The sequence below is a fragment of the Spermophilus citellus genome (genome assembly GCF_964194105.1).
Source record: "Spermophilus citellus genome assembly, chromosome: 9".
NCBI classification, from domain to species: domain Eukaryota; kingdom Metazoa; phylum Chordata; class Mammalia; order Rodentia; family Sciuridae; genus Spermophilus; species Spermophilus citellus.
This window is the reverse complement of record NC_138191.1, coordinates 23,459,990-23,487,529: the sequence shown is the minus strand read 5'-3', so window position 1 is coordinate 23,487,529 and position 27,540 is coordinate 23,459,990. Positions and strand designations below refer to the sequence as shown.

Genomic DNA, 27,540 nt, shown 5'->3' with positions numbered 1-27,540 from the left:
GTTGACTCTTTAGGGGAACATGGAACTAAATGTGTTTATCTTCATTTCTGTGATTTAGCCACCCCTCTGCCTCTTTGGCTTCCCTACTATATGATTGCTTTGGGGGGATTTGAAGACGCACTGCCAGAAGTTCCAGTTAGTAGGGATAATTCTCCATTGAACTCAGACTGGAGACTGACATGGTTTCTTGCCAGGGAGCAATCAGTGACCACAGGACTAAAGTGGTTGCCAAGATTCAGGATTTGTCTGAGTGGTCCTGATAGCTAACAGCCATCAAAGGAAGCCCATCCACACTCTCCTGGGAGCTGTTGGGCAGTTGGTTTACTGAAGATGGATTTTCTCAATTTTGTGTTTTGCCAATCATTTTGGCAGGTTAAAAATCCCCAGAGGCCAATTTATCCTGCAGACTGCCACCTGCCAATGCAAAATAAAAAACTTACGTATGTTTGCTAGGAAGAAAGTCAAAGTTTTTATAAGAAGACAAGGACTATGTCTTCAAATTTCCAAGGCCTGATAGTATCAAACCATATTGAAGTTCTTTGATTCCAGTCTTGGTATTGTCCTTAGAAAGTAAATCTGTCTCATAAGTACAACCAGGGATTGATGATAGGCAGATTGAATTCTTCATTCTTTTTTTGGTACTGAGAATTGAAGACCCTTTACCATTGAACTATACCCCTCACCACCCCTTCTCATCTTTATTTTTAGACAAGGTCTTGCTAAGATGCTGAGAATGGCCTCAAACTTGGGATCCTCCTGTCTCAGCCTCCCAAGTCACTGGGATTACAGGTGTTGGCCACCACGTTCGGTGAACTTTAAAGCATGATATAGAAAGGAGTAGCAGTAACCTAAGCTCCTCAAATATTTAGAATTCATTGAATAGTTCACTGATGATTTAATAAAAGTGTTTCTCTCTAGAAATTGGTGGGCAAAGAAGGGAGAATGCAACGTGGTCACCCAATGGCCAGACACCCAAACACTGTTTCAGGCCAAAGTCTTCAAGTGAGTAGGGATAATTCTCCATTGAACTCAGACTGAAGACTGGCATGGTTTCTTGCCAAGTCAAAGAAAAGAAAACTGGGCTCTAGGATCCTCTTGTGCCTTTCTAAGGTTAAGTCAGCAGTTTCCTGAGCCACAGCTTCTGCTTACTCAGAATGCATTTGTTCAGGCAGTGCAGCTGGGTCTGATATCAAAGTGTTGGCTAGTAAGAAAAAATCAAAATAATCCCCATTAAGTTCCCATTATCTTAAAAATTAGAAACTCTAATGAGAGACTTCCAGCGTGAGCTGAGCAGCAGGAGGGCACCTCTGATGGATGCTGCCCTCTGTGAGAATGTCACTGACATCACCATAGGCAAGCCGAGTGCCTGAGCGCCTCAGAGCAGTATCCCTGGAAGCAGCCAAGATTGATCAGACACTTCAAGACTCAGAAGCCATGATGAAGAGACCATGAAGCAGTCCAGAATTGAGGCTGGCACTGAGGAGACCCTCAGCCTGAAGGTGATTGTCTTTTACCATGAATTTTGTTAAATGTGCCTTCGAACCTCTGTCGGAATAGCTTTAACTATTATGGTGCCCCTTAAAGTTTTCTGTCAACTCTATGGTTCTAAAACTGGATTCTCATCATATTACAGGTTGAGGAAGCTTTTATGTGAAGATGGGAGCTGGGGAATGCTTACTTCCCTAGCAATGAGCAACTGTGGAAACACTCTTCTCAGACCTGGCAAATGACTTCTAGTGTTTTCTGTTGAAATACTACATCTCCTCACCCAGTCTGCATCACATCTTGGCACTGCCTGGCCCAGTGATACTGCATCGTCTCGTGGCACAGAGCCAAGTGTGTGCCCGGCAGTGCTTAGTACCATATAGGGAATCCACGAGCCCAGGGCTTTCCAGGCTGGCTCCCTCCATCATGCTCCTACTGGAGCAAAGATCATCAGATTGCAAATCCCAGTGTTATTATTACCCTGATGTGTAATAAATCTGTGTGGTGCAATAAATTAAGGCAAGGCTCTGTTCTCACTTTACAGGCTGCCAATAGTTTTATTGTAACAGCTCGGAGATACGAGTTTCCCTTTTTTGGTAGACTAGAGGAAGCTGTGAAATTTGAAGAGAGAACAAAAGGATAGTTAGTGTGGTTTGCAAGACAGGTATTATACAAGAGCCGAGCTCATCAGGACATCCCACGACACCAAACATTTTTGTGCTTAATGGTATTAAAGGACTGTGAAGCCTTACAATGTCCACCAGAATTCATTTAAATTCATTTTCACATCAATGTCTCCCTGCTGTGTTCTGCTGAGCTGACCTCCCACACCAGACTTACGGACTTTCTTTTGGTGATAAACCTGAGCTGACTGTAAGATCACAGATTGGTTCTGGAACTCATTAAAGTCAGCAAATGAGCATTAGTGAGATACTCGCATATGCTGAAATTCTGATAACCTATTTTGGCAATTACAGCTTTGGGGATGAAGAGAGGGATTCTGAGGAAACCCTCCAGCCTGCAACAGGATCCTGATCTATTTCAGATGTCTGTCAACAGATGCACACACCCTGGCTTTTTTTCCTTCACACCATGCACCCCCATTGCAGAAGGCAAGGAAAGGATTTGAGACATGATTCACCTCTTCCCTTGACCACATTCAAAGCCCAAGCAAGGCCTTTAATCACAGCCCCTGCGTATCTGACACTTCATTATTTTTATTTATTTATTTTTGTTAAGCACCCTCTAGTCTCTGGTTTAGGATGTAGCCCTTACTTAAAAAAAAAAAAAAAAAAAAAAAAACCCAAATGATAGTCACTCAAGTTTTCTTAATCCTTTGTTACAGAGCCTTCCTTCTATCTTCACTTAAACCCACCGATTGCTGTCTTCTAAATTAGAATGCTGGCACTTGGCTTTATGTTCATTGTATCCCCTGAACATATTAAGCTATTGAACATACAACTGATACTCAATATGTATATTAATTAATTATCTTCCAAAACAGTCTTCCCAGCTGGGTACGGTGGCACACACCTGTAATCCCAGTGGCTAGGGAGGCCAAGGCAGGAGGATCGCAAGTTCAAAGCCAGCCTCAGCAAAAGTGAGGTGCTAAGCAACTCGGTGAGATCCTGTCTCTAAATAAAATATAAAATAGGACTGGGGATTGGCTTAGTGGCTGAGTGCTCCTGAGTTCAATCCCTGTACCAAAAAATAAAGAAAAAGAAAAAGAAAAACACTCTTCCCAGCTCATTCTACAACCACTAGGTCTGTCCACGACCCCCCACCCCCAAATTCACCCTCATCCCTGCACTGTCTTGAGAAAACTGGCACTCTTTATGGCTTTCCAGCTCAAAATGACTGACTCCTTTGGTAATCCCCTCTGTAAAATGCTCACACATTCACCCTCACTTCTTCTTAGAAAATACACACTCTTTTGCTTGAGTCTCATTTATTAGCAGAAAAAGCAAACACAGGAAATTTTATTCTCTTGAGTTTAAGTATTCTCTTTTTTTCTCTTCTTTCCCTTTAATACATTCTACCTCTAGTTAATCTATAACAAGCCTAATCAGTAGAAACTCTGGAAAAAGTGAGATCATAATTTGTGAATCTGGTTTGAATTTGGGATTTGCTCTCTCAGCGCAAAATTAATATTGTAAATTTACTGGAAGTGTGTTTTCCAAGTTCTGGAGTCAAACTGCTTTTTTTTTTCTGCACAGTTTGATATTCAACTTAACGAATTATCAAAAGGAAAAAAATATTTTTCCAACTCCTTTTCTGGCCTTTCCTCCTTCTCACTACTGCCCTCCTCCCCTGCCCCAGTACACACACACACACACACACACACACACACACACACACACACACACGGCCCTGAAGATGGGGAAGATGGATGGAGTCCTTTCTTGCATTCCCCTTAGGTTGTATCATTGTTTGGAAGTAATTGGTTCTCATCCAGAAGCAGATGTGGACAGAGTAAGGAGTTTTAGCTCAGCCATATAAAGTAGCATAAATCCCAGGCTCGGATCTTTCTTTAAGCTTCCTCTGGTGTTTCTCTCTGGTCTTCTTTCTAATGAATAAACAGATTCATGTTAATGGGCATTTATTGAGTGTTTACTTTATTCCCAGTATTGTATTTGTCCTTATGTTATCTCATTTAACTCTGTTTTTTTTTTTTTTGCTATTTACAGTAGATATTAATATTCTCAATTTATAAATGAAGAAGCAAATATTCAGAAGCATTAGGTGACTTGTACTGAGTGGGAGAACCAAATTTCTGGATTCTAAGCCCACTGCACTTTCTATTATATAATTTCTTCTTGTTTGGTGTTTAACTTTGTGCTAACAGAACTCTATTCAAGAACTGAAATTATCTACATAAGTTGGTTATTCTTAAATAATCTATAGAGTTAAAAAATCCTATAATAAATACCTTAGAAACAAAATTCCATTTAGGGGCTATCACTGACTCCTGATTTTGATCTAGTGAATGCTCAATGAATCTTTTGTGAACACTTACCCATACTGTGCACTGGAAATCTAAAGCACCAGGTTTTTAGGACAACTTAAAAATTGGGTTCAATTAGGTATAATTATAATGTCCCAATAAAAAAATGGGAAAAAAATTGGCTTCAATTGTTAGGCATCAAGGGAAGGAATAGGAAACTTTCTGATTCTGTAAGGTATTGGTAATGTGTTCCTTTATACCATAGATAGTGAGTCTGAAAGTTATGTTAGTTCACCTTGTTGTAAACTAAATTGAAAGTACCAAGGAAATACGAAGGCAAAAACACCTTCCAGGGCTGGGGATGTGGCTCAAGCGGTAGCGAGCTCGCCTGGCATGCGTGCGGCCCGGGTTCGATCCTCAGCACCACATACCAACAAAGATGTGTCCGCCGAGAACTAAAAAACAAATATTAAAAATTCTCTCTCTCTCTCTCTCTCTCTCCCCTCTCTCACTCTCTCTTTAAAAAAAAAAAAAAAAAACACCTTCCACCCAGATTTAACATTAAATAATTTAACATTAAATAATGTTAAATTTAAAAAAAAGATATTTGGTTATGAAAAACCGTTAATTTTCCCTATAAAAATAGCTAATATTTTTATCAGCCCTTATTCTGTGTCAGTTACCATTATAAATTTTTATGTATATCATTTACTCTTAACAACAACTCTATGAGGTGATTAAAAAATTTTTTTTGGTTGTAGATGGACACAATACCTTTATTTTACTTATTTATTTTTATGTGGTGCTGAGGATCAAACTTAGTCCCTCACATGTGCTAGATAAGCACTCTACCACGGAGTTACAACCTCAGTCCTGGTATGAAGTAAACGTTATCCAAACTTTACAATATTGAGTCTTAGAAAGTTTAGTAATGTGCCCAAAGCCATGCAACTGATATGTGGTAGGATCAGAATTTGAACTTATACAGTATGGATTATAGATTCAGAGCCTGCATGTTTAACCACCTATAGGGTTATCAGATAAAATACAGGACATCCAGTTATATTTGAATTTCAGATATACAAATTCTAAATACTGCCTGGAACATACTTATACTAAAATATATATTTGTTTATTTAAAATTCAAATCTAAATCAGGAATCCTATATTTTTATTGTTAAATCTAATAACCCTCATCATACTATTCTGCCTTCTGTAAATTCAGATGTCATATATTGGATTCCTTGATTTGCAGTTTACACATTTGAGTTTTGTTATAGAACAATGTTAATTATGATCCATAAAGATGGTACAAACCCCTCTTGGATTCCTTTTCCCTCCACTTATTGAAGGCTGAGTTGGGCTGGTGACAGTCTCGTCCCCAATAGTGCAGATAAGTGCAAGCTTTTCCTTCCAGATAAAAAAGGACTGCTTACTTTTGACATTCTGGCTCTCTGCCTACACAGGGCTCTCTTTTCAGCCAGTGTGTCCTGCCTGCCTGGTGCTCATCATTATCCAGCCTCCTTGGTGCAGGAATCCTTGACTCTTTCTAGGAGTTGCGGAGCTGCATGGGTGAGTAGCTGCTTTCTTCCAGATGACAAAGTTCACAGAAGGAAATGGAGAAGAATGAGCAGGCTAGAGTTCAGCAGAAAGAGACTGCATATGAAGTCTTTTGAATTTATATATAAGTAGGCAACATATATGCCATCAAATAACTCCGTGTGTGTGTGTGTGTGTGTGTGTGTGTATTGTTGGGGATTAAACCTAGGGTCTTGCACATGCTGAGCATATATGCTACCACTGAGCTCTACCCCCATGCTTTCATGCAATGTACACATGCACCTGCCTGGCTGCCTTCTTTCACCTACAGACAAGCTGAGCTGAAGAAATAACTGCTTTTAATGGACACCTAGAAACTAAATGTAGTGTCCCTCATATCATATCATGCATTAAAAAACAAATATTGCTGGGTAAAATGGTGCATACCTATAATTACAACGACTCAGGAGGCTCAGGTAGAAGGATCACATTGTAGTTCAAGACCAGCCTGGGTAACTTGCAAGGTCCTATTTCAAAATTTAAATAAATAGATAGATAGATAAATAAATAAATAAATAAATAAATAAATAGGGCTGGAGATGTAGCTCAACAGTTGAATGCTCCTGGGTTCAATCCCCCATTAAACAAATACAAAATATTAAACAAATACAAATAAAGAACTTTTGGAATTAGCTGATATGTATTATCTTTTAACAATGTTTATAACTGAAAGTGATTGTTTATTTACAAGGTTGGATATTGATAGAATCATCTCTATTGTGAAGGTTTTGAAAAACTTTGCAAATATCATAAATTTTTATGATCCAGAATAAGGAAAAGATTTATTATAACATTTCTTCGTGTTCAAGTTTCTGTAAACTGCATTACCTTTCATAGTTTTTTATGAAGGCCCTCTGAAATTTTATACTTTTTAAAGTACATATTACAGATAATAACACTGAGGCTGCAAGAGATTAAGCAATTTGCGGAAGCAGTTGGTAAGTAGCAGAACCTGCATTTAAACCTATGTCATCTCATTCCAGGGATCATATACATAATTACTGCACAACAATGTCTCCACATCATAAGATTAGTAGATCTAACTTCTGTGGTGAAGAGCAGTTTTTAAAAAAATTTCAAATCTGTTGGGACTTTCACTGCAAAGACAGGAAGCATTCTCTTGGTTACATAGTAAAGAATCTCCAGGAGGTGGAGCAGGTGGGTGGTAAATAGCCTAAAGGGTGGGACTGAATTAGATGCAGTATGACTAGTACACAGAGTATGCCATATGGACTCCCTATCCAAGTTGGACACCTGAACTTACCTGTCTCCAGGTTCAATGAGACAAGTCCACTGATCACTTGCTGAGATGTCACAGTAACGCCAAGTTGCCAAAAGAGATCCTAAATGTTTGCTCATTTTCTGTGCTAATCTCAAGATTCACTGGTAATAAACAATTTGTGCATTAGTACCAATCTGTGGACCACATTTTACCTTAGCACTAATATCGGTAATATCAGCTCAGCACATAATTAATTAAAATAAACAAATAACTAATGACTTAGATGGCTGGCTTACATTCTCATGTTCTTTCTCTTTCATTCTCTACACTCATATTTACTGAGAATATAGCAATGAGAAAAATGGATCAACTTGCTATTTTCAAGGAACTTACATTTTAATTCAACCAATGTTTTGATACCTGAAGATTCAGGTGCCTCTTTGAGGCCTTGCCAATTACTAGCTCTGTGATTTTGTACAAATTTATTGAATCTCTCCAAACAAGTTTTTCCCCTCTAAAAATGAGGCTAATAATACTGAATTTAATGTTTTTTGATAACTGGAATCATCCTGAAACTGTAAAAATGCCTGCCAAAGCCAGGTCCTGTCTTTACCATGTGTTCTTGAAAGCAGGAATCATATCTTTCCTATCTTTGTATCCTCAGCAACAAGCAGAAGTCCTTGGTAATTGGCAAGCCTCTGCTAAGGTGTATTGAATAAATGTGCATAAAGTCCTAAGTGTATATGGTACATTTTGTTTAAAAATGGAATGGGATGGAACTCAGTGGTACAATACTTGCCTGGCATGCTCAGGGTCTTAAGTTTGATATCCAGGACTGCAAAAATTAATTATTTATTTAAAATACTATACCTGCTTTTCAAATTCTTAAATTCTATTGCGCCAACAGGAAAAGTACATCAGATATTGCAGGGCATAGCCTATGTAATTCTACTCTTGGGTTACAGGCTTCTAACAGTTCAAGCTCTAAAAATACATTTTCTAAACATTTATTAGATAGAAAGCTCTTTTTATTGATTTGTATCACAATCTGATACAAATCCGCTTCTTAAAGGCCTTTCCCACAAATTGATCCTGGAAGTGGCTATGCTGGTCCTGCCAGTTCTAAGTATACCCACACTGTCTAGGATTACAAGCTCTAATGGAATTGCCAAGGTATCCTAAGTTGGGGAAGCATCTGGAAGAAATACTTAGCCAGTAATAACAAGAAAAGAAATACTTTCATAATAGCAAAGTTTCAACAAAGCATATGTTTCATTTGGTGGCTATTTCATAAGGTGCAGGACTAACATTGCAAGAGGTACAAATACAATTGACATGCAGTGACCTGCAAGGAGTGACATTTAGTAACAGGAATAAAAGAAATACACAAAATATACCACAGGTAAGTAGAAATAGAAACTGTGGGGACTTCAGAGGAGGAGGAAATTAGAAAAGGCTCCAAGTAGGAGCTGTGATATGGGACAGGCCTTCAACAGATTTGGGCTCTGGTAGAGGGAATTGGAGGCATCTGTGGCAGACAGAGTTTAATAAACTGATAGAATAATAGCAAGTAGTTCACTTTACATATAAGGGTATGGTGAAATGTAAGACTGGAAAAGTGGCAGAGATACATAACTGGGTAAGTGTCAGATTGAAGAGTTTGTGCTTAATTTGATAGGGAACTACTAATAACTTCTAGAATAGGTGGATTCATGATATGGTCATTGCTTAGGAAGACGATTTTAGCAAGGACATAAGATGGACTGATGGAAAAGCAACTAAGCAGGAGACCAAACAGAAGTAAAACAAAAGTTTAGATTAAGAGTAAATCAATACCTGATCTAGCTGGACATGATGGCACATACCTATAATCCCAGAGGTTTGGGAAGCTGAGGCAGGAGGATTGTGAGTTCAAAGCCAGCCTCCTCAGCAACTTAATGAGGCCCTAAGCAACTTGGTTAGACCCTTGTCTCAAATAAAATACAAAAAAAAAAAAAAAAAAGTGGGGGCTGGTGATGTGGTTCAGTGGTTAAGTGCCCTTGGGTTAAAAAAAAAAAATCGATACTAGAATTATGGCAATGTAGCTACAGAGGAAGCAGCCATTGGGTAGGAAATATCTATAACTGTGCTACACAGGTAGCCCTTAGCTTACGCAGCTATTTAAATCTAAATTTAATTAAAATTATACAAGATTTGGAATTCAATACCTCATTGTATTGGTCACATTTCAAGTGCTCATTAGCCACATGTGGACCATTGCAGATAAAGAAGATTTCCATCATGGCAGAACAATTGGATTGTGCAGATCACAACACACTTTGGGGACTAATTGGACATAAGGGTGAGGAAGAAAGATTAAAGGATGCCAAGGCTTTGACAGTTCAGTGACTGAGAAAGAGGGTGCTGTGAGCAGCAAAGGGGAAGTCAAGAGGAGGAAGAGCCGAACATTGGAGGAAAGATATTTTTTAGTTTCGATCAAACACTAGGTAAGAGTGTGTCCATGGTGTGGGGAAAGCGAAATATCCAGTGGGTCTCCCAGTGTTTATAAAGCAGCCTAGGCTGTATCTGCCTGGCTTATCCCCTCCAGCGTTCAGTTTCTCCCTGGTCTGTGCAGTTCCCTACAGAGTACTAGTAGGCAGTCAGGCCCTTCAGTGTCTCCCTGTTCACACACCAGGATGAGGGCTGTAGCCCAAAGGCTTTTCTGTTTCCCTAGGTCTTTGGTGCCAGCTGGAACCGTTTTTTCCCTCACAGATACTTTGTGCTTCCTCTTCCCTGATGGCCTTACTTCCCCATGCTTGATTCTTGGAAAGTCCCCTGGCCCTCACTCATTGGATTGCTTCCTCTGCAACTGTTCCTTCCCACAGGGACCACCACTTTTTACTTGCTTTCTCTTCTCTTCCAGTTCAGATTCCAAGATCTATTTCTATAATCACTTCCTTGGGTAATTGACCCCTCCCATCGACTTTCACCAGCAAAACCCAGCCCTGATCAAATCTAAGTCTCCTCCAAGTCCCAAGCAATGGAGGGTGGCTGGAGGAAAATCACATAACCACACTGTATGGTCTCACTTTATGACCACCAATTCAAGATTCCTTAGTATGGTCCACCCTATGCTTCTCTAGTCACTCTTCCACTATTAACCCAGCCATCAGGCCCTGAATCTAAGAATAGTGATCTTATTGTTTCCTCACATACTGTCCAAGTCCAAATCTACTGCAATCAAAAGGTATCTAAATAAAACTAAAATGAATAAAACACATTACAAAGCAATGTGTTTTATTTTTCTCACCTTGTACTCTGCTGCCATCCTAGCTCAAGCTAAAAAGAAAAGCCTCCTTGCTGGTCTCCTGTGGGCCTTTGTGATTCTCCATTGTGTACTTCTCTCTCACACACACACACAGCAAGACTTTTAAAAACATGAATCAGATGTAGTCATTCCTGGACTCACCCTCCTCCCAGAGCTTCCTGTTGCTCTTATAATGACCCATAGGCTCCACAGGATCTGGCTACTTGCCCACCTTTCTAAGCCTAACTATTCCTGCTCTCTGGCAGGCTGACAATGCTCAGCCATACTGGCCTTTTGCTGTTTCTCAACATGGCAGGGGCACCCACATCTCTAGGTTTATGGCTGTTTTTCTTTCAGCCTGGAAAGGCGTTCCTCTTCTCTATCCCTTAACTTCCTAGTTTCATTCCTTCATATCACGCACGTATGGGCACAAAGGTCTCCTCTGAGATGCAGCTTATAATTTCACTCTATCCCCTACTTTATTTTTCTCACACCCCTTACCACTACCTGAAAATTTTGTCATTTGTTCCTTTCCCCTTTCCCACCCCGTTAGTATGCAAACTCCACGAGTGCGTTTGCTTGTCTGTGGCTTTACCCTCTGTGCCTAGAACAGCGCTCAATTAGTACTTGTTGAATGGTTGCATTCCCTCCAAATTCTATTTCTCCTGAATCTCTGACCCTTCGTCATTTTATTTCCGGCTTCTCCTCTCTCTGCAAAGCCGAAAATACCGGTTCCTGCGCATTACAGTAGTTCTCGCTCACTATCCCTCTCGATGCTGCTCCTTTAAGCGGACTCCAAAACGCCACTGGGAAGGCGGAGTCGAAACCTGGTAGTCGGAGACTCGGAGGGGCGGGGCGGTCTAGGGGGCGGTGCCTGCGTGCTGCGTGCGTGCGCGTTCAGGAGGCGCCGCCGCCGCCGCTCCCGAGGCCGCCGCCGCCGCCGCCGTCGCCGCCGCGCAGAGCCGGAGCCGGAGCCAGAGCCACGGCCGAGAGGAGGGAGGAGGAGGAGGAGGTGGTGGAGGAGGCGCCGGACCCGGGGGGTGAGTGAGGGGCGGGGAGCCCCAGCCAGCCTCAGAGGGAGTGGGGGACGCGGGTCCGCCGAGTTGGGGCTGTGGCGGCTCACGCTGCGGGTTAGTCCTCTGGCTCCCCCTTCCTCCTCCGCGTTCCCTCGGTGTCCGGGGCGGCGGCCCGGGGGCCTGGCCGGCGGGAGGGGCTCGGGCTTGTAAGGCCCGGCAGCCGCCGCCGGAGCCAGGGCCAACCACGCCCGCCAACCAAGCCGGTCGACTGTGGCTGGGCCTGCGGGAGACGGTCGGGAGGGGCCGGGCCGGGTGTGGAAGAGAAAGAGGACATTGTGTCCCCCACCCTCCAACTCTCCGAGGTGTCATGGCACAAGCCGATTTCCCTCGCCATCTCCTCGGACGCAGTGCCCTCGCCCCTCGCTGCCTGAGAGATGAAGAAGATTGGACTTAGCGGCTTTTTTTTTTTTTTTTCACTCTTGCTGTCCCCAGTCTAGGGTCAGAGCTTCCTGCAAACCCAGCTTGCCTTTGCAAAGGGGGCATACGAGGAGGGGGTCAGAGCGTTTGGTGCATTTTCTGTCCTCTGCCCCCTGCTAGAGAGGTGCGGGTGGACTGTGGCATGGCCCTCGGCACTTCTGTCAGGGATCAGGGTCCCCCTTTCTTTCTTTTTCCCCCAGTAGATAGGCTGACATCTCTACATGCCACTCCACCTCTCAGCCCCTTTCCCGCCCTCTTTCACCCATGTCTTCTGTAGCATGCCATGTGTTCGCCTTTTCTACGTTGGATTTTCGTGGGTCTTTGCTACCTTCAATTTTGTTAGGAAAGAAGTCACGGTGTGTTTCTTGTCTTCCTTCAATCTAGGGTTTGTTAGGAGTGTTGGATTGGTAGGATTGTCGCTTATGCCTTTACTCAGGAAGTTAAGGACAGTTTCTTCAGCTAACTTGTGTAATTTGCTGCTGTAGGGAGAAGAGGAGGGAAAGACAGTTGTACCTAAAAAAATGAGATCTCAACGGGCTGAAAACCACAGAGTTTAGGGGACCTTTGACCTCTCAGAAAAAGAACTGTCACTGAAGAGTAACCTATTCTTTCTTCAGATGGAAAATCATTTTGTCACTGCTTTGAAGGGAGGAAGGTATGAGAAATGAAATAACAGGGCAGGAGGTTACTGGGCCACAGTCTTAAAGGTAGCACTCTTTTTTGCTTCTTGGGTGGAAGATGATGATTCTGTTTTTATTATAGTAAGAAAAAAGTGTCAGTTCTTATATTTAACTTGGGGAACTTACCTTCAAGAGCATGCTGAGGGCAGTCTCACAAGTGATGCTGCTGGAAACAGGATTTGGAAACTTTCTTGGGGTTTCCTGTCAGAATGTGTGTGTGGGGGGGGATTATGTATAGTTTTTCTTTTCTTTTGATGTAATTGATTTCTGCAATACTTTGACATAATAAACACCAAAGTAGGCTCCATACTCATTTCTGTCTTTATTATGCTTTACTGTAACACTTTTGAAATTATATTTATATTGTGTGATATTGTGTTTTAGTGTGGTGTTTTTGTGAATCTTGTTATGTTACCATTTTGAATTAGGTTCTGCATCAAATATGAATAGATGTAAACTATTGAGGACTGTACATATTTGGTATTTGTTGAACGAATTAAGTGATTTACAAAGATATGTTTAGGTGTTGTATGTCTTCTGTCCTTTTTAGAGATACCTTATGTTAAGATATTGCATTTTACTCCTACTATATAAAATGGCAATTCTTAATCTTTTCTAGGCCACTGACACTTTTGAGAATGTGATGAATTATATGGACCATACCTCCCCCCCCAGAATAACAGGCATTTGTGCACAAAATTTTGCATTCAGCTTTAGGGATCTTTTGAAGCCAATCTTGGATACTGTCCTTTTTTTAATATTTATTTTTTAGCTTTAGGTGGACACAATATCTTTATTTTATTTTTATGTGGTGCTGAGGATCGAACCCAGTGCTTCATGCATGCCAGGCGAGCGCGCTACTACTTGAGCCATATCCCTAGCCCCTGGATACTGTCTTAAGTGAACTGAAATCAGTATGTTGTTTCATATCACAATTGTTTGAAAGCCTTTGTTCACTTTTTGTATGCCCTCAGGAATGACAGTATCTACACTTTGAGTCTTTGAGAACAGATTTAAGAGTGATTATTACTACAGATTTATGGGGGAAAGTTCTCGATAACTTTTACCAGTCAGTTATAAACCAGTACACCCATGGCTTCTAAAGAAGTAAGATTGTTCTACTCACTTTAGTATCTTAAAATCATAATTACAACTGACTTACAGTTTTGTTTGTACAAACTGCTTTTTTTTTTGCTTTTTTTTTTTTTAATACCAAGGATTGAAACCAGGAGTGAACCACTGAGCCATATCCCCAGCCCTTTTTATGCTTTATTAGAGTCAGGGTCTTACTAAGTCGCTTAGGGCCTCTCTAAGTTCCTGAGGCTGGTTTTGAACTCACAATCCTCCTGCTTTAGTCGACAAGGTTGCTGGGATTATTGGCATGCACACACCCAACCAAACCCTTTTTTAGCAATATGATCAGCATTTGAAAATATTGACAAATGATTCATTTTTCCCATTCTCTTTAAAACTTGTTTATAGGCATGTTTTTATGTACTTAATAATTAAATAAACATTCAGTGTTAATTCAATGAGTATTGACTACCTACCTACTATGTAGAAAGAACAGTCCTTGCTGTCATGGGCCTTATATTCTAATCAGGAAGGACAGGCTATGACCAAATAAATATAAAATGTGTCAAGTGATAAGAGCCTCTTTATGCAGAAGAGTAGGATGAGGGCCCAGAAAAAACATTGACCAGGAGGAACTGAGACTGGAGCGGAAAGTGAGGGATGTGTGTTCTCTTGAGGGAAAAGGTATATGCAGAGAGGACTTTTAAGTGCAAAGACCCATGAATGTACACCTGGCCTTTTTGAGATCATCTAGGAAGCTACTGAGTTTGGAGGATAATAAGCAGGAGTGAAAGGGAGAAGAGAGCTTGAGGTTAGAGAAGTATCTGGGGCTGCTTGACGACCTTATAGACCATAATAAGAACTTTGGGCTTTACTTTGAATTGAGATGGGAAACAATTGTAAGATTTTGAATAGAAGAGAGATCCTATTGTGATTTAAGTTTGTGAACATCATTATAGCTAGTACGTGAAAATCAGTGTGTGGGGAAGAGAGATGAGAATGGAATTAATTCAGGGGTAAATCTTCATTTTTAACCTTTTTCAGTGATTGCAAAATAGTCAATCTTTTCACTCTTGGGCCACTCTTGGGCATCTAGGTAGCTTCCCTCTCCTTCTCCATTAAAATAACAATGGAATTAACATTTGCAGAAGGAACATTTTTCTTTTGGGAATTTTTTTGGATTCATCCAGAGGAATCAAAGTATATAGATATATTTGTCCGGTGTCTATCTGAATTGCTTTCAAAAAATAGTTTTGACAGCCATGGTTGTTGAGCTTAAGTTTCATGGCAATTTCATTTTCATTGGGTATTATTAACACTTAAAAAATAGTTTCAGTCATAAAATGATGTCTTTTAGATTGTTAGGTTGAATTTAGCTCTCCCCCTTCTTCAACATTTAACCACAACGCTAATTGTTAGGAATACAGAGATGAATTAGACAGGGTCTCTGCCCCCAGGGAGTTTTTTATATTTAGTTGTAATTTGTAATCTAATAGTTAAAGAACTCAGGATCTTGCCAGTGTTTTCTGTTACACATGAACTTTTAGTGTATGGTTAATGATCTCATATAGGCATTCCTGTTGGACATCAGTTGTTCATATTGGTAATTACTTTTTTTCTTATAAAGTAAGAATTATGTAATTTATGTTTTATATGATGTCATTAGAATCTTATAGCTTTGACAGCATCATGTTTTATTCTTTGCAATAAATTATGCAACTAGTACTTAGTTGAGGACTCACAGTTGAATTTTTAAATTGTAATTCTTTATGGTTATTCAAAAAAACAGACTTGTTTTTGTTGAATGAGGTCAGCTTTACGTCTTTGAAATTTTATTTCCTTTATAGAGAAGGATGATACCAGGTTTTGTTTTTGTTTTTGTTTTTTGATAGAAAGTAATACCACTGTGAGGACATTTCTAGTTTTGAAATGAGCTTCAGCATCAATGAAGTGAGTAAATCGAACTAAATTGAATTGCCTGAAAGCACCTATCACAGTGTGTGACATGTGCTGGAGATCCAATAGTATTCACTGAACCTCAGATAACTTCTAAACTCTTGGTTCTAAACTTCTCTTATTTTAGATGTTCAATAAAAATAACTCTTATAAAGCATTTTTATCTTAATATTGTGGTACATTTAAAATTGTGAATATAAGCTTACTTCTTCCTAATGTTATTTTTCCAAATTCAATTAATCAATTGTAAAGGGTTGGCATCCATCCATCCAGGTATTTTCTGCTCTTTCTGATGTCATATAATTGTTGCATCACTTAATGCCCGATTTACATCTTATGGAAGATATTAGCATTAAACAAAAATATTAAGTTTTCATATGTTACTGAGATAGATGAAGTATCTATTTTGGGTATATGTGCATGAAATTTGTGGATTACAAACCATAGTTTTTAATGTTATTCAGGATCCTATACACAAAGATAATTTTGACCCATTCACATTTTAAATTTTGTATAATAATGGTAAGTGGGTTTCTGTTGAATGATTCACACTGTCTCAGCACGCTTGGCACAGTTTTGAGATGACTGGTTAAGAGGACAAAAATGATCCAGATGAGTACTGAACCTGTAAGCTTAGGATGGTTCATTATCATGATGTTCTGATCAACAAAGCAGTTCAACAGAGAACTGTGCCATGCTCTCATTTCCGCTTGAAAATAGGCCTTTTAGAGGTAAAAGGTACAAACATGCACACACACATGCAACAATTAAAAAAAAAAAAAAAAAGAAATGGATTAAGTTAGAGTTGAAACCAGAAATGGTATGCTTTTATAAATGGCCTGAAAATGATTCTTTTAATATAATTTTCAGAAGTACTTATAGAGGATTAACTGTGTTTTGTGAAATAAACTTTAATCACTACACAAGTGAATGTTTAAAAAGCACTTATGACTTACTTAGGCTACATAAATTTATGGTAGATACATATGAAAAATTCTTTATAAATCACTCCAGTTTTCCCAGTATTTTTATTTCTAGGTAACATTAAGCCTATTTAGGTACCGTTGGTAGACAGTGATTCAAAGTGTGGAATGGCAAACTTAACCAAAGTTAAAAATTAAATGTGTAATCCTGTGTTTGTTTTTATAATTTATTTACATAGGGCTTTATTGCATAAGAATAGGAATATACTAAACTACAAATAACTCATAAAAGACACTGTTGAATTAATTAAAAATTTGAAAGGCCTTTGAATTCACAAGTCTGTATACCTATTACATGGTACTCTTTTTTTAACAATGCTGCGTTATACCCACTTGTTTGGTTGTTAAAAAAAAGTGACTTTTGGATAGGACTGTGGTTTAGCTATCATAGTCAACTATAAAGGTACAGAAAACTAAGTATAACTGTTTGGACAAATTCCAAATGCAGTTTATACTACTCTAATTCAGTAGTAGGAAATTTCTTATTGTAAACTAAACATTTCAGATTTTTCAGATGTGTAATCAGGAGAATAAATTCATTCATGTTATTTTCAGTGATATTTTAAAATTCATTTATAAATAGAATCATTCTGTTCTAGACAAGTTGGCTATGTTATAGAACGATAATAAAGCAACCACTAAGTTAATTCTTTTAGCGGTTGAAATTTAACACTTATCTTTGAATTATGTCATTTACAGTCAAGCCCAAATTTATTGATGCCTTTGGAATTATTCTTTAAATTTTATTGTGAAAATGTTGCATAATTTCATTAATAGTTTTCAGATTCAGTAGATGTTTAGTGACCCAAAATTAGGCTCTTTGATGGACAATGAGATATAAATACGTGGCTTCTACTTTTAAGGAATTTACAGCTCAGTAATTTATTTTGTTTGCTAAGTCCTGATATACTTTTTATAAATAAATGTTGTAATTTCATGGAGAAATAAAAATAGAATAACACTCATTTTCTAAGTAAAATGAATGTTCTAACTTAGTTGTTGAACAGCTATTCCTGTGGTCTTTTTTCTAACAACCTTTTAGTACTACAGCAAATCAGTTTCCCAGTTACGGAAACTATAGTAAAATAAGAATTGTAGGTTGGGGCTGTAGCTCAGTGATAAAGTATGCATGTAGGAATCTCAAGGTCCTGGTTCAATCTTCAATACACACATGCCCACTAAAAGAGTTATTTGTGTTGCTGCCTGATTTACTTCAGTTCTAGACTTTATATTTTGTCAATTGCTTTTATATTCAAATATTTATACACAGACCAGACTATATGTATGCCAAGCATATGTATGCATGTTTATATGAACTGCATTGTAAGAAAGTTGTTCAGCTAACAATTTTAATTCTGTGTTTAATATCAGAAGTTAGATTTTTCTGTGTATTTTTTGTTATTGTTGTTGTTTTTTTTTTTTTTTTTGGTAGAACATCTTGTTAATTCTTTTTTCTATACTGATTAAAATCATTGTGTGCTGCTAAAGTTTACTATCTGATAGGACAGAAATGTCCAAATAAACAAAATGTATTAATGTGCATTTTTAGTGAAATTTGATAGTTTGCAAGTTTAATGTTCAAGTTTCTCTCCCTACCTTTAGATTTAACTGTGATATACTTATAAGGCAGCAACCATATATTTAGTTTGCACAATGAGTATGGTTTTTCTGACTTTACGATTTTGCTGTTTTCAGTTGGGATCATTTAGACATTTACTATTCTCAATAGATATATACAATAAAACAATCCATTTAACTAGTACGTTCTATTGATGCATTGGCTGATTTCTGATAGTGAAGCTTGTGCAGTTTCATAAATATTACTGACTTTTGGATGACATTCTTTATACAATCTAAAGTGAATATGAGCATTATAGAAGCTGAAAACAAAACAGGTCTGATATTTTCTTTGTGCTAAGAAATGTAGTTCGTATTCTAAGTAATATGCTCAAGATCATTTTCAGTGAATATAACTACTTAAACACTTCCTCATTTAAAATAATTCATGTTACATTGTGGCAAATTCTGAACAGAATACAAGTGTAAAAAAGAAGTTGAAAATCACCCATGATAGACACTCATGAAGTCTATCATAGGAGACACTTACTGATAATGTTTTAATATATATTTTCCCAGTTCTTTTCTTGCATGTACAGATTTTTTATTTTTATTGAAACTAGAATTATACTTTTATATATACTATTTCAGTATTCCTTCCCCCCCCCCACTGAACGGAATATTGGTCTCCCTAGTGTGATTCTGTATGATATTATTATTTTAAATAACACTGGTACAAACATTTTTGTACATTTATCTTTGATTGCATCTCTGTTTTGTTTTGTTTTTCTTTCTTTAGGATAGATTCCCAGAAGTGGGATAACTGGATCAGAGGGTGGTTACCCTGTATAAGAATGTGTGTCTCACTGCACCTTCAATGGCATTGAGTAGGTCAGTTTTTATAATCTTTGCCAATTTGATAGATATCTGTTACATTCTTGGGTGGTAATCACAAAATCCTCGTATTATTAATAATCAATAAAACCATCATAGTGTATGAGTAGTAATTTGTAGTTATCTTCAAAAAAGTTGGTTGAAATAAGTTTTTTAAGAAATATTTTAGGTAAAAGTAATCTTTGTGATCAAAAGTAAATTGACTGAAGTTCCAATTTGAGTGTTCTTATTTTTTTTTTGGAAATACAGTTTTAATATTCTTTAACTAAAATGATAAACATAAGAAAACTTGTTTTATAGTATGTAATATTACATAAAATTAAATTATTTCAGATAGATAAGTGGAATAGTGACATGATCCTGACTTAAAAAAAAAAAAACAAATTATTGGGGATGGGATTGTGGCTTGGTGGTAGAGCACGCACCTTGCATGTGGGGCACTGGGTTCGATCCTCAGCACCACATAGAAATAAATAAAGGCATTGTGTCCATCTGCAACTAAAAAATATATTAAAAAAAGAAAACCAAACTATTGTATTTAGAGATGGCTCTAGAATTGTAAACCTGGATTCAGATCCTTGCTCTACCATTTATTAAGTATATGATTTGAGGCAATTTACTATATGATTGGATGTTTCTACACCTTGGCTATTATCTTTAAAAGGTGATTAGTAATAACTACTTCATAGAATTATTGAAAAGGGTTAAAAGTATTGTATAAGACTGCTTGGTGCATAGTAATAAGCTATTTTTGTTAAATTTAATTTTTTCTGCTGGTGTCAGGGAGGGAAGAAATATCTTGTTTTTGTGTTCTTATTTACATGAATAAATACAGAGATGCAAAGGAGTGGCAGACATTCTTTGTGGCAGGAATGGAATATGCCAAGTTAGAAAAGCAGTTGAGAAGTTGAAGGTCTTGGGATTGACAGAAACCTAGGCTTTTGATTAGTTAGAAAATATGGAGCTAAGATAGTACAGATTGATGGACTAGACTTTGTTAGACATTGAATGATAGGTTGAGAAGTGTAGACTTTGTTCAGGAGCACAAGAAGTTTTGATATGAATAAAATGACTGATAATATTTATCAAAAGGAAGTTTTGCTTAAAGAGTATTGAGGAAGGAAAAGGTGGATGATAGGAAGGTCTGGTTTATAACAGGTAAGGTCCTATCTGGGGGCCTTTAATGGAAAGCAAGAGGGAAGGTTTGGGGCAAGTTGCTGGGAGTCATTATTGTGAAGATCTTTGTGTTTAGTTTGGAGATGAAATTCAAAAGAAACTTCAAATTTAAGATCAAGGCTGCTTAGAGTTCAGTTACCTTTGAGAGAAGATAGGCCTCTAAATACTTCCATTACTACTCCATTTATTTATTTATTTATAAAATATTTATTCTTGAGTTTTAGGTGGACACAATATCTTTAATTTATATTGCTGTGGTGCTGAGGATCGAACCCAGTGCCTCCTGCATGCTAGGCAATCACTCTACCACTGAGCCACAACCCCAGCCCTCTTTTTTTTTTTTTTTTTAATTTTTTTTTGAAGGGTAAAAGATGACTAACATGTCACCAGTGAACAGCATATATTTATTTATTTTTAATATACATACAGTCTCTTGTGGAAATTTTCCTTTTTTAGCATTTTGAGTTCTTGGTTAACGGGGAACCCTCACTTTTAGACTGCACATTTCTGGAATTATTATCTTAAAACTCTTCACTGTAAGGTGAAGTTCTTTTGCATGTCATTTTGCAGCATTCACAAATGCTATTAGACTTTAAAAATATCGGTTAAGTAAGCAGAAGTGATAAGTGAAGTGTAGACTTCTTGTTCATCAAGCAGTGTAGAATGTTGACACCATTGCAATATGGAGCAACAAAAAATGGAATTTGAGTGTATGATCTTTTTTTTTGGCAGGGGAGGGGGGGATTGAGCCCAGGGGCACTTAACCACTGAGCCACATCCCCAGCCTGTTTTTGTATTTTATTTAGAGTTGCTTAGGGCATCACTAATTGAGGCTGATTTTGAACTTGCTGTCCTCCTGCCTCAGCCTCCTGAGCTATTAGGATTACAGGTGTGCTCCACTACACCTGGAATTAATTCTTTAGAAAGACATATTGCTTTTAGTATTCCTGTTTTCCCCCTTCTTTTAATTTTCTTAAAATTAAAAAAATATATATATATTATATATATATTATATATTTTATACACACACACACACATATATATATAATATGAAAGTAGGAGATGCCATTTTTAGTCACTGTAGCCCATCTCTAGCTTTAATAGTACTTTCCACTTGGCTGAATAATGTGCAAACAAGTTGGCCTGAAGATTGATATTAATATTTCTTATGGACAATTAGCAATCCCCAATTTTTTAAAAAAATACAGGTTTGTGGTATTTCCAAGATGTTTGGCATTTTTTAGTTGTAAATTTTTTTTTTTTTTTTTTTTTTTGGTGGTGCTGGGGTTTGAACTCAGGGCTTTGTGCATGTGAAGCAAGCACTCTACCAACTGAGCTATACCCCCAGCCAAGATGTTTGTGTTTTTTAAACTAGTGAGTTGTCATAGCTTTCTGAATTATTTTTAATTTAATTTTCAAGTATTGTCTAAATTTACAAATTAATATCTTATTCTTAATTTTTATTCAGATTTCTTCCCTTGAAATTCTTTTAAAAATAATTTTAAATTCACATGGAAATGTAGCACAAAGTGTTAAGGATTATGTGTAGGTGCATGCTACTTACAAATATTATGATTTTGTTATGTGAAACTACAGAAATCCAAATCTAGTCAACTGCATATCTCATTTAAAGAATGTAAAAAGCCAGTGGAGGAGACCACATGTTTTAAACAATGATTTAATATCACTATAAGATTCCAGTTGAATCTATTTTGAATAGCTTTGAAGATATTATTGTTTATTTGTCAACAGCCAATCAGAATCATTTCCTAGGACTGATTGCCCTCCCATCCCATCCTCTAAAATATAGAGAGAATAGGCTCTTTTCCTGATTTGGGTCACTCTGTCAATATGATGGCCTGTCTTTATGCCTTCCATTCTTAGAAACCTGCTTGCATCTTGTCGGAAAAGTAAATCATTAGGTTAAGTAACTACAGTTCATGGAATATTGTTGAAAAATAATGCATTCAATATTTTAAACATTTTTTTATTTTAAGAGATGGGGTGGATGGTCTTGCCACATTGCCTAGGCTGGTTCTAAACTGAACTCAAGTGATCCTCCTGCATCAGCCTCCTAAAAAGGGATTATAAGCATGTGTTATTAGTGGCACATGCTTGTTCATTCAGTTTTTACTTGAGGTGATATGTGAAATATGTAAAACATAAATAAACTTTTATATCTTTTTATGCTTAAGGATCAGAGTAAGAGAAAATGAAGTCCACTGGTTGAGTAGAATATTGTATATATTTTTCTTGTTGTCTTTATCAAAAGATTTTTTTCTTGTTCCTTTTATATCAGCAATTGTGAATGCTGATTGTAAGTTCTTTTTTTTTTTTTTTAAAGAGAGAGTGAGGGGCGGGGGAGAGAGAATTTTTAATATTTATTTTTCAGTTCTCGGCAGACACAACATCTTTGTTGGTATGTGGTGCTGAGGATCGAACCCGGGCCGCACGCATGCCAGGCGAGCTTGCTACCGCTTGAGCCATATCCCCAGCCCTGATTGTAAGTTCTTGACTAAGAAATCAGAGTCATTCCCCAAAATAATATTAAACAGAATAGTCATCTAACAGTTTTTATTGTGTGATTATTAGGTACGTGGTACTGTTCTGATAGTTTTAGCAGTGAATAAGACTGCTGAAGCTCTTTCCACCAGTGAGGACAAGGTATTGGTGGAAAGAAAGAGTAAATTAAACAAGTAAGCAAGATAATTTTAGAGGTACCAAATACTGTGAAGAAACAAAAGTATGTTGGAAGGATTTAAATTGAGTGTTGAGGAAAAACTTCAGATGGAGATTTTTTTTTTTTTTTTGGTACCAGGGATTGAACTCAGAGGCTCTCACCCACTGAGCCACATCCCTAGCACTATTTTGTATTTTATTTAAAGACAGGGTCTCACTGTGAGTGGAACTTTCATAAATTTAATTATTTAAGCACATTCCTCTGATCCCAGTTGCTTAGAAGTTGAGGCAGGAGAATCACAATTCAAGGCCAATCTGAGCAGCTTAGAGAGACCCTGATTCAAAATAAAAATTAAAAAGAGCAGAGACTGGGAAGGTAATTCTGGCAGAGTACTTCCCTACCCTGAGGGGTTAAACCCCTACCAATGCAAAAAAAAAAAAAAAAAAAAAAAAAAGGAAAACCTAGCTATGAGGCTGGGAATATAACACTGTGGTAAGAACTTGACTAACATGCCTGAGGCCTTGGGTTTGAAACCCAGCATTGCAAAAAAATTGGGGAGGGGAAAAGGGGAGGGAAAAAAAGAACCTATTTCCCTTAGTTTTTAAGGTTTTGATTAGCCTTTACCTATCTGATTAATAACATGTCACTGCAGTTGGTAGAAAAATAATTCTTTAAAGACATGGAGGCCATGGAGACTAAAAATTTTTCATGGAGAAGTTGGAGATCACTGATCGATGTAATCTCTGGGGGAACCTATAGAGAGAAGGAAACAAATTTTTTTTAAAGATAGACTTATTACATCCCATTTAAACTGAACAGTAAATTTGTAAAGTAGATATTAGTCCTGTTTTTATAGGTGATGAAACTCTTGAAAAGTTGTATAATTTTTGAAAATTCACACAACTCAAAACTGTTGAGAATTATGTTGAAAGCAAACTTCCAGGAGATCTTCTGCAGTACAAAGAAGAAAATAGTGATCAATAAATGTTTGGGTTTTTTCTTTTTTTTCTAATCAATAAATATTTATATACTGCTTACGTGCAAACATGAATGAATGAGTGATGAATGAATAAGTAAGTGAATGAGAGAAGATTACCTCTGTTCCTATAATTCTTCCTTTGATATATCACACAGTTTTCCTCTTGGATGCATCTTAAAAGTTTCTTCAGAAATAATTAAGTGGCTTTAGCAATCTTTTTTCTCTGCCATACCTTTCTTCAGTGAGGTTTAAATAACTTATTATAAGTTACACAGTAAAAATCTGAGGGGCGAAAAGACCAGACACTTAGAAAATGTAATTTCTCTTAGTTTTTTTTTTTTTTAACTAATTGATTTGTAAGGTTTTTAGCAGCAGCTGCTCCTTCCTTCCTTCCTTCCTTCCTTCCTTCCTTCCTTCCTTCCTTCCTTCCTTCCTTCCTATCTTAGTATTTCCAATCAAGAAATATCATCTTTTGGTTCAACTTGTAACAATTATTTTTTAATCAGTTTAAAGTTTGCTATCATATTCTGAAATGAAAGGATGGAATAGTAGTAGTCAAAACATTTATGCAGCCAGCATTAATTGTCTACCTAACATCTGACTTTTGTCGTGGTGTATGTGTATAGTGGAGCCATGTGTTTATTTCTGTCTTTCATTAGTATATATCAAAGTGTGGTGTGTTATTCAGAAATATGAACTTATGATTCTGAGGAATTTAATGGCTAGTAAGATTTTGAAATATATGTGTAATGAGAAGTTTGCCCTTTTTTCCCCCTTCCCTTCACATTATGTCTATACCTGGGCAGAATAGTAGTGTAAGATCTCTAAACACAATGTTTATAACATTTCTAATCCTTCAAATTAATTAATGTCTTAGAAAATTTAAGTTTATAGTTATTTTTATGAATATCTTAAAGAAATGGATGCCTGTTCAGAAATTAAAATGATAATTATTATTATTCTAGAGAAAAGTTGAAAAAGGGAAGAGATAATGATATTGGATTTACTATAGGAGAATGTATGACACATGACAGTTCATATGCTAGACTGGTTAAGAAATTTATTTTCACAAAAAAAGGGGAAATGAAAAAGATGAAATGAAGGCTATGAGGAGGTAAATTAATGTTAATGAGGTTAGATTACTTTGGATGAGGTATTGCCTACTGGGATCTTCAGAGAGGATATGATGTGTCTTGTCACCATTTGCAGCAGTACAATGACACTACTTCATGAAGTGCGCAATCTGTCTTATTGGTTTAAGTTGGAAGTACAGTAAACCTAAATAGAATGAAGAGGGTTGTTTTTGTGAAGAAGGAACATATTTTAAAATTTATTTCTGAGACTAAAGTTATAATTTGACAGGCCCATAATAGATAATTTTATATGATATTTTGGTTTTTCTGTACTGTTGAAGTGTTTTGTTTTTCCTGCTGGATTTCTGTATAATAGCTTTTAGACTGCTCTACTGTTATCCTGTTTTTCATTCTTATCATATAGTCAGCTTAATAATGAGGTATAGCCCTATGGTATGCAGTTTTCATGCTTGGGGGGAAAAATTTGCATATGAAGTACAAGTATCAATTTGTCCTCTAAATGTGTATTTTTGAAAAATTGACGTGAGTGGAATTTTCATAAATTTAATTATTTAAGAATATCAAATTGACTAAGTAGAATTGTGGGCAAATGATTTGGGAAGGCTAGTCTTATAATCAGACCTGCCTTTATCTATATTTTAAAATTTTCAAATACTGGGATATATTGGTAGTGTTTTTTTTTTTAAGAGAGAATTTTTATTATTTGAACTATAATTTGAGTTTGGGGCAAACATTTAGGTATTAGTTTAATTCCAGACAAATAAAGTATAGAATTCTAGCGATTTATTATAGGTCTAATTTGCTAAAATGAAGTGCAGTAATATTTCTGCAGTAGTATTTTAGCAGAAATTTATTTATTTATTTATTTTTATTAGTTGCTCCAGACAATACAATGATCTTGACATATCATACATTTGATTCAAATAGGGTATGAATTCTCATTTTTCCACGTGTACAAATTGCAGGTAGTGTTTTATATTCAGTGATAAGCAGTTACTTTAGTAACTGAAAATTACTTTAGTAACTTTAGTAACTGAAAATTGGCCAAATAATAATTATCCTCTTTTTAAAAAAAAAGTTCCTGTGCCTTTTGAATACCAAGTTTCACACTTAGGACAAATATTAGTTGTAAATATCCCTTTGAATTTTAAATAACTGAAGAGTAATTTCTGACTAGTGTTTCACTCAAATGTTTCAATTTTTATGTTGGAATATGACAGCATTATAATTCAAGAATCAACCCAAGTCTGTAGCTGAAATCATGGGTAAGGAGGGTTTTAGATGGTGTAGTCATCCTTTTATGCCCATTATGCTTTAGGCTTGTAATGCTGTCATCAACAGAACAAGCTTGAGCCATCACCACTCAGTGCCATCTGCTTACATGTGTATGTAAGCAATAGTAAGCCTTAGATAATGCGTATAAAGAATCATTGCTTTGTGGTTTTCTTAGCTTGCTCTGCTTAGGTTCAAGTGTGCTGGGTTGAGCTTGTGTCTTACAATGAATTGTCACAGTTTAGACCTTTTTTGAAAAAAAAATTTTTTTAGTTGTTGATAGATCTTTATTTTATTTTTTTATATGAGGTGCTGAAAATTGAACCCAGTGCCTTGTACGTGCCAGGCAAGTGCGCTACCACTGAGCCCCAGCTCCAGCCCCTCACAGTTTAGATCTTTTGCAATCATAACACTTCAATAACTATGTGTTTAATATCTCCTGTATGTTGACATGTGGAAGATGGACATGTGAAGTTTTTAATAGTACAAACACATATCTATTTAACCAGAAAAATTTAAAGATGATTTTTAAAACATTCCAATACTTGTTATGAGTGCTCATTTTTTTTTTTTGAGAAGAGAGAGAATTATTTTTTAGTTTTCTGCAGACACAACATTTTTTTTTTGAGTGAGTGAGAGAGAGAAGAGAGAGAGAGAGAGAAATTTTTAATATTTAGTTTTTAGTTTTTTCGGCGGACACATCTTTGTATGTGCTGCTGAGGATCGAACCCGGGCTGCGCGCATGCCAGGCGAGCGCGCTACCGCTTGAGCCACATCCCCAGCCCGGATACAACATCTTTATTTTATTTTTATGTGGTGCTGAGGATTGAACCTAGTGCCCCGCGCATGCCAAGCAAGCCCGTTACCGCTTGAGCCACATCCCCAGCCCAATGAGTGCTCATTTTATCCAATGTCCCCTTCTACCTGTGGCTAATTTTCACAGTATAATAAATTATTTTTTAGTCCTAGAAGCCAAAGTATTCTACAAAAAATCAATCATAAAATTACTTTCTTGTTAAGGAGAAATAGCAAATTGCCAGTGTTTACAAAGTTTCCTTTTTCTTTTCTTTTCTTTTTTTAATGGACACAATACCTTTATTTTTATTTTTATGTAGTGCTGAGGATCGAACCCAGTGCATCACACATACAAGGCAAGTGCCCTACCA

General features: G+C 37.0%; 1 protein-coding gene and 1 long non-coding RNA gene across 17 annotated transcripts in view; one reads left to right on the top strand and one right to left on the bottom strand.

Annotated features, from left to right (window-relative positions):
• Window positions 1–3,400: 3,400 nt before the first annotated feature.
• LOC308655307 lies at window positions 3,401–11,331 on the bottom strand. Of its 3 annotated transcripts, none has more exons than XR_014023446.1 (5): window positions 11,266–11,331; window positions 10,540–10,656; window positions 7,293–7,411; window positions 6,416–6,495; window positions 3,401–4,051 (listed from the first exon to the last, which is right to left on the bottom strand). It is a non-coding gene; the product is annotated as an uncharacterized lncRNA (long non-coding RNA). The 3 variants fall into 3 exon arrangements; XR_014023447.1 differs by having other exon boundaries at window positions 11,132–11,287; XR_014023448.1 differs by having other exon boundaries at window positions 11,164–11,276.
• A 100-nt stretch (window positions 11,332–11,431) lies between these two features.
• Window positions 11,432–27,540, top strand: part of RAP1A (RAP1A, member of RAS oncogene family) — an 89,504-nt gene continuing 73,395 nt past the window's right edge. For 4 of the 14 annotated variants that reach the window (XR_014023445.1, XM_081305300.1, XM_081305308.1 and 1 more), the window contains exons 1-2: window positions 11,435–11,576; window positions 19,079–19,170. Coding sequence is in view for 2 of the 14 variants with exons in the window: in XM_081305300.1 (XP_081161426.1) it covers window positions 19,157–19,170 (14 nt within the window). In the remaining 12 variants the exon portion in view is untranslated. Of the gene's footprint in view, window positions 11,577–11,648; window positions 11,667–15,675; window positions 15,734–19,078; window positions 19,171–27,540 lie in introns of those variants that run through there. The other 10 variants (XM_081305301.1, XM_081305298.1, XM_081305302.1 and 7 more) reach the window with 6 other exon arrangements.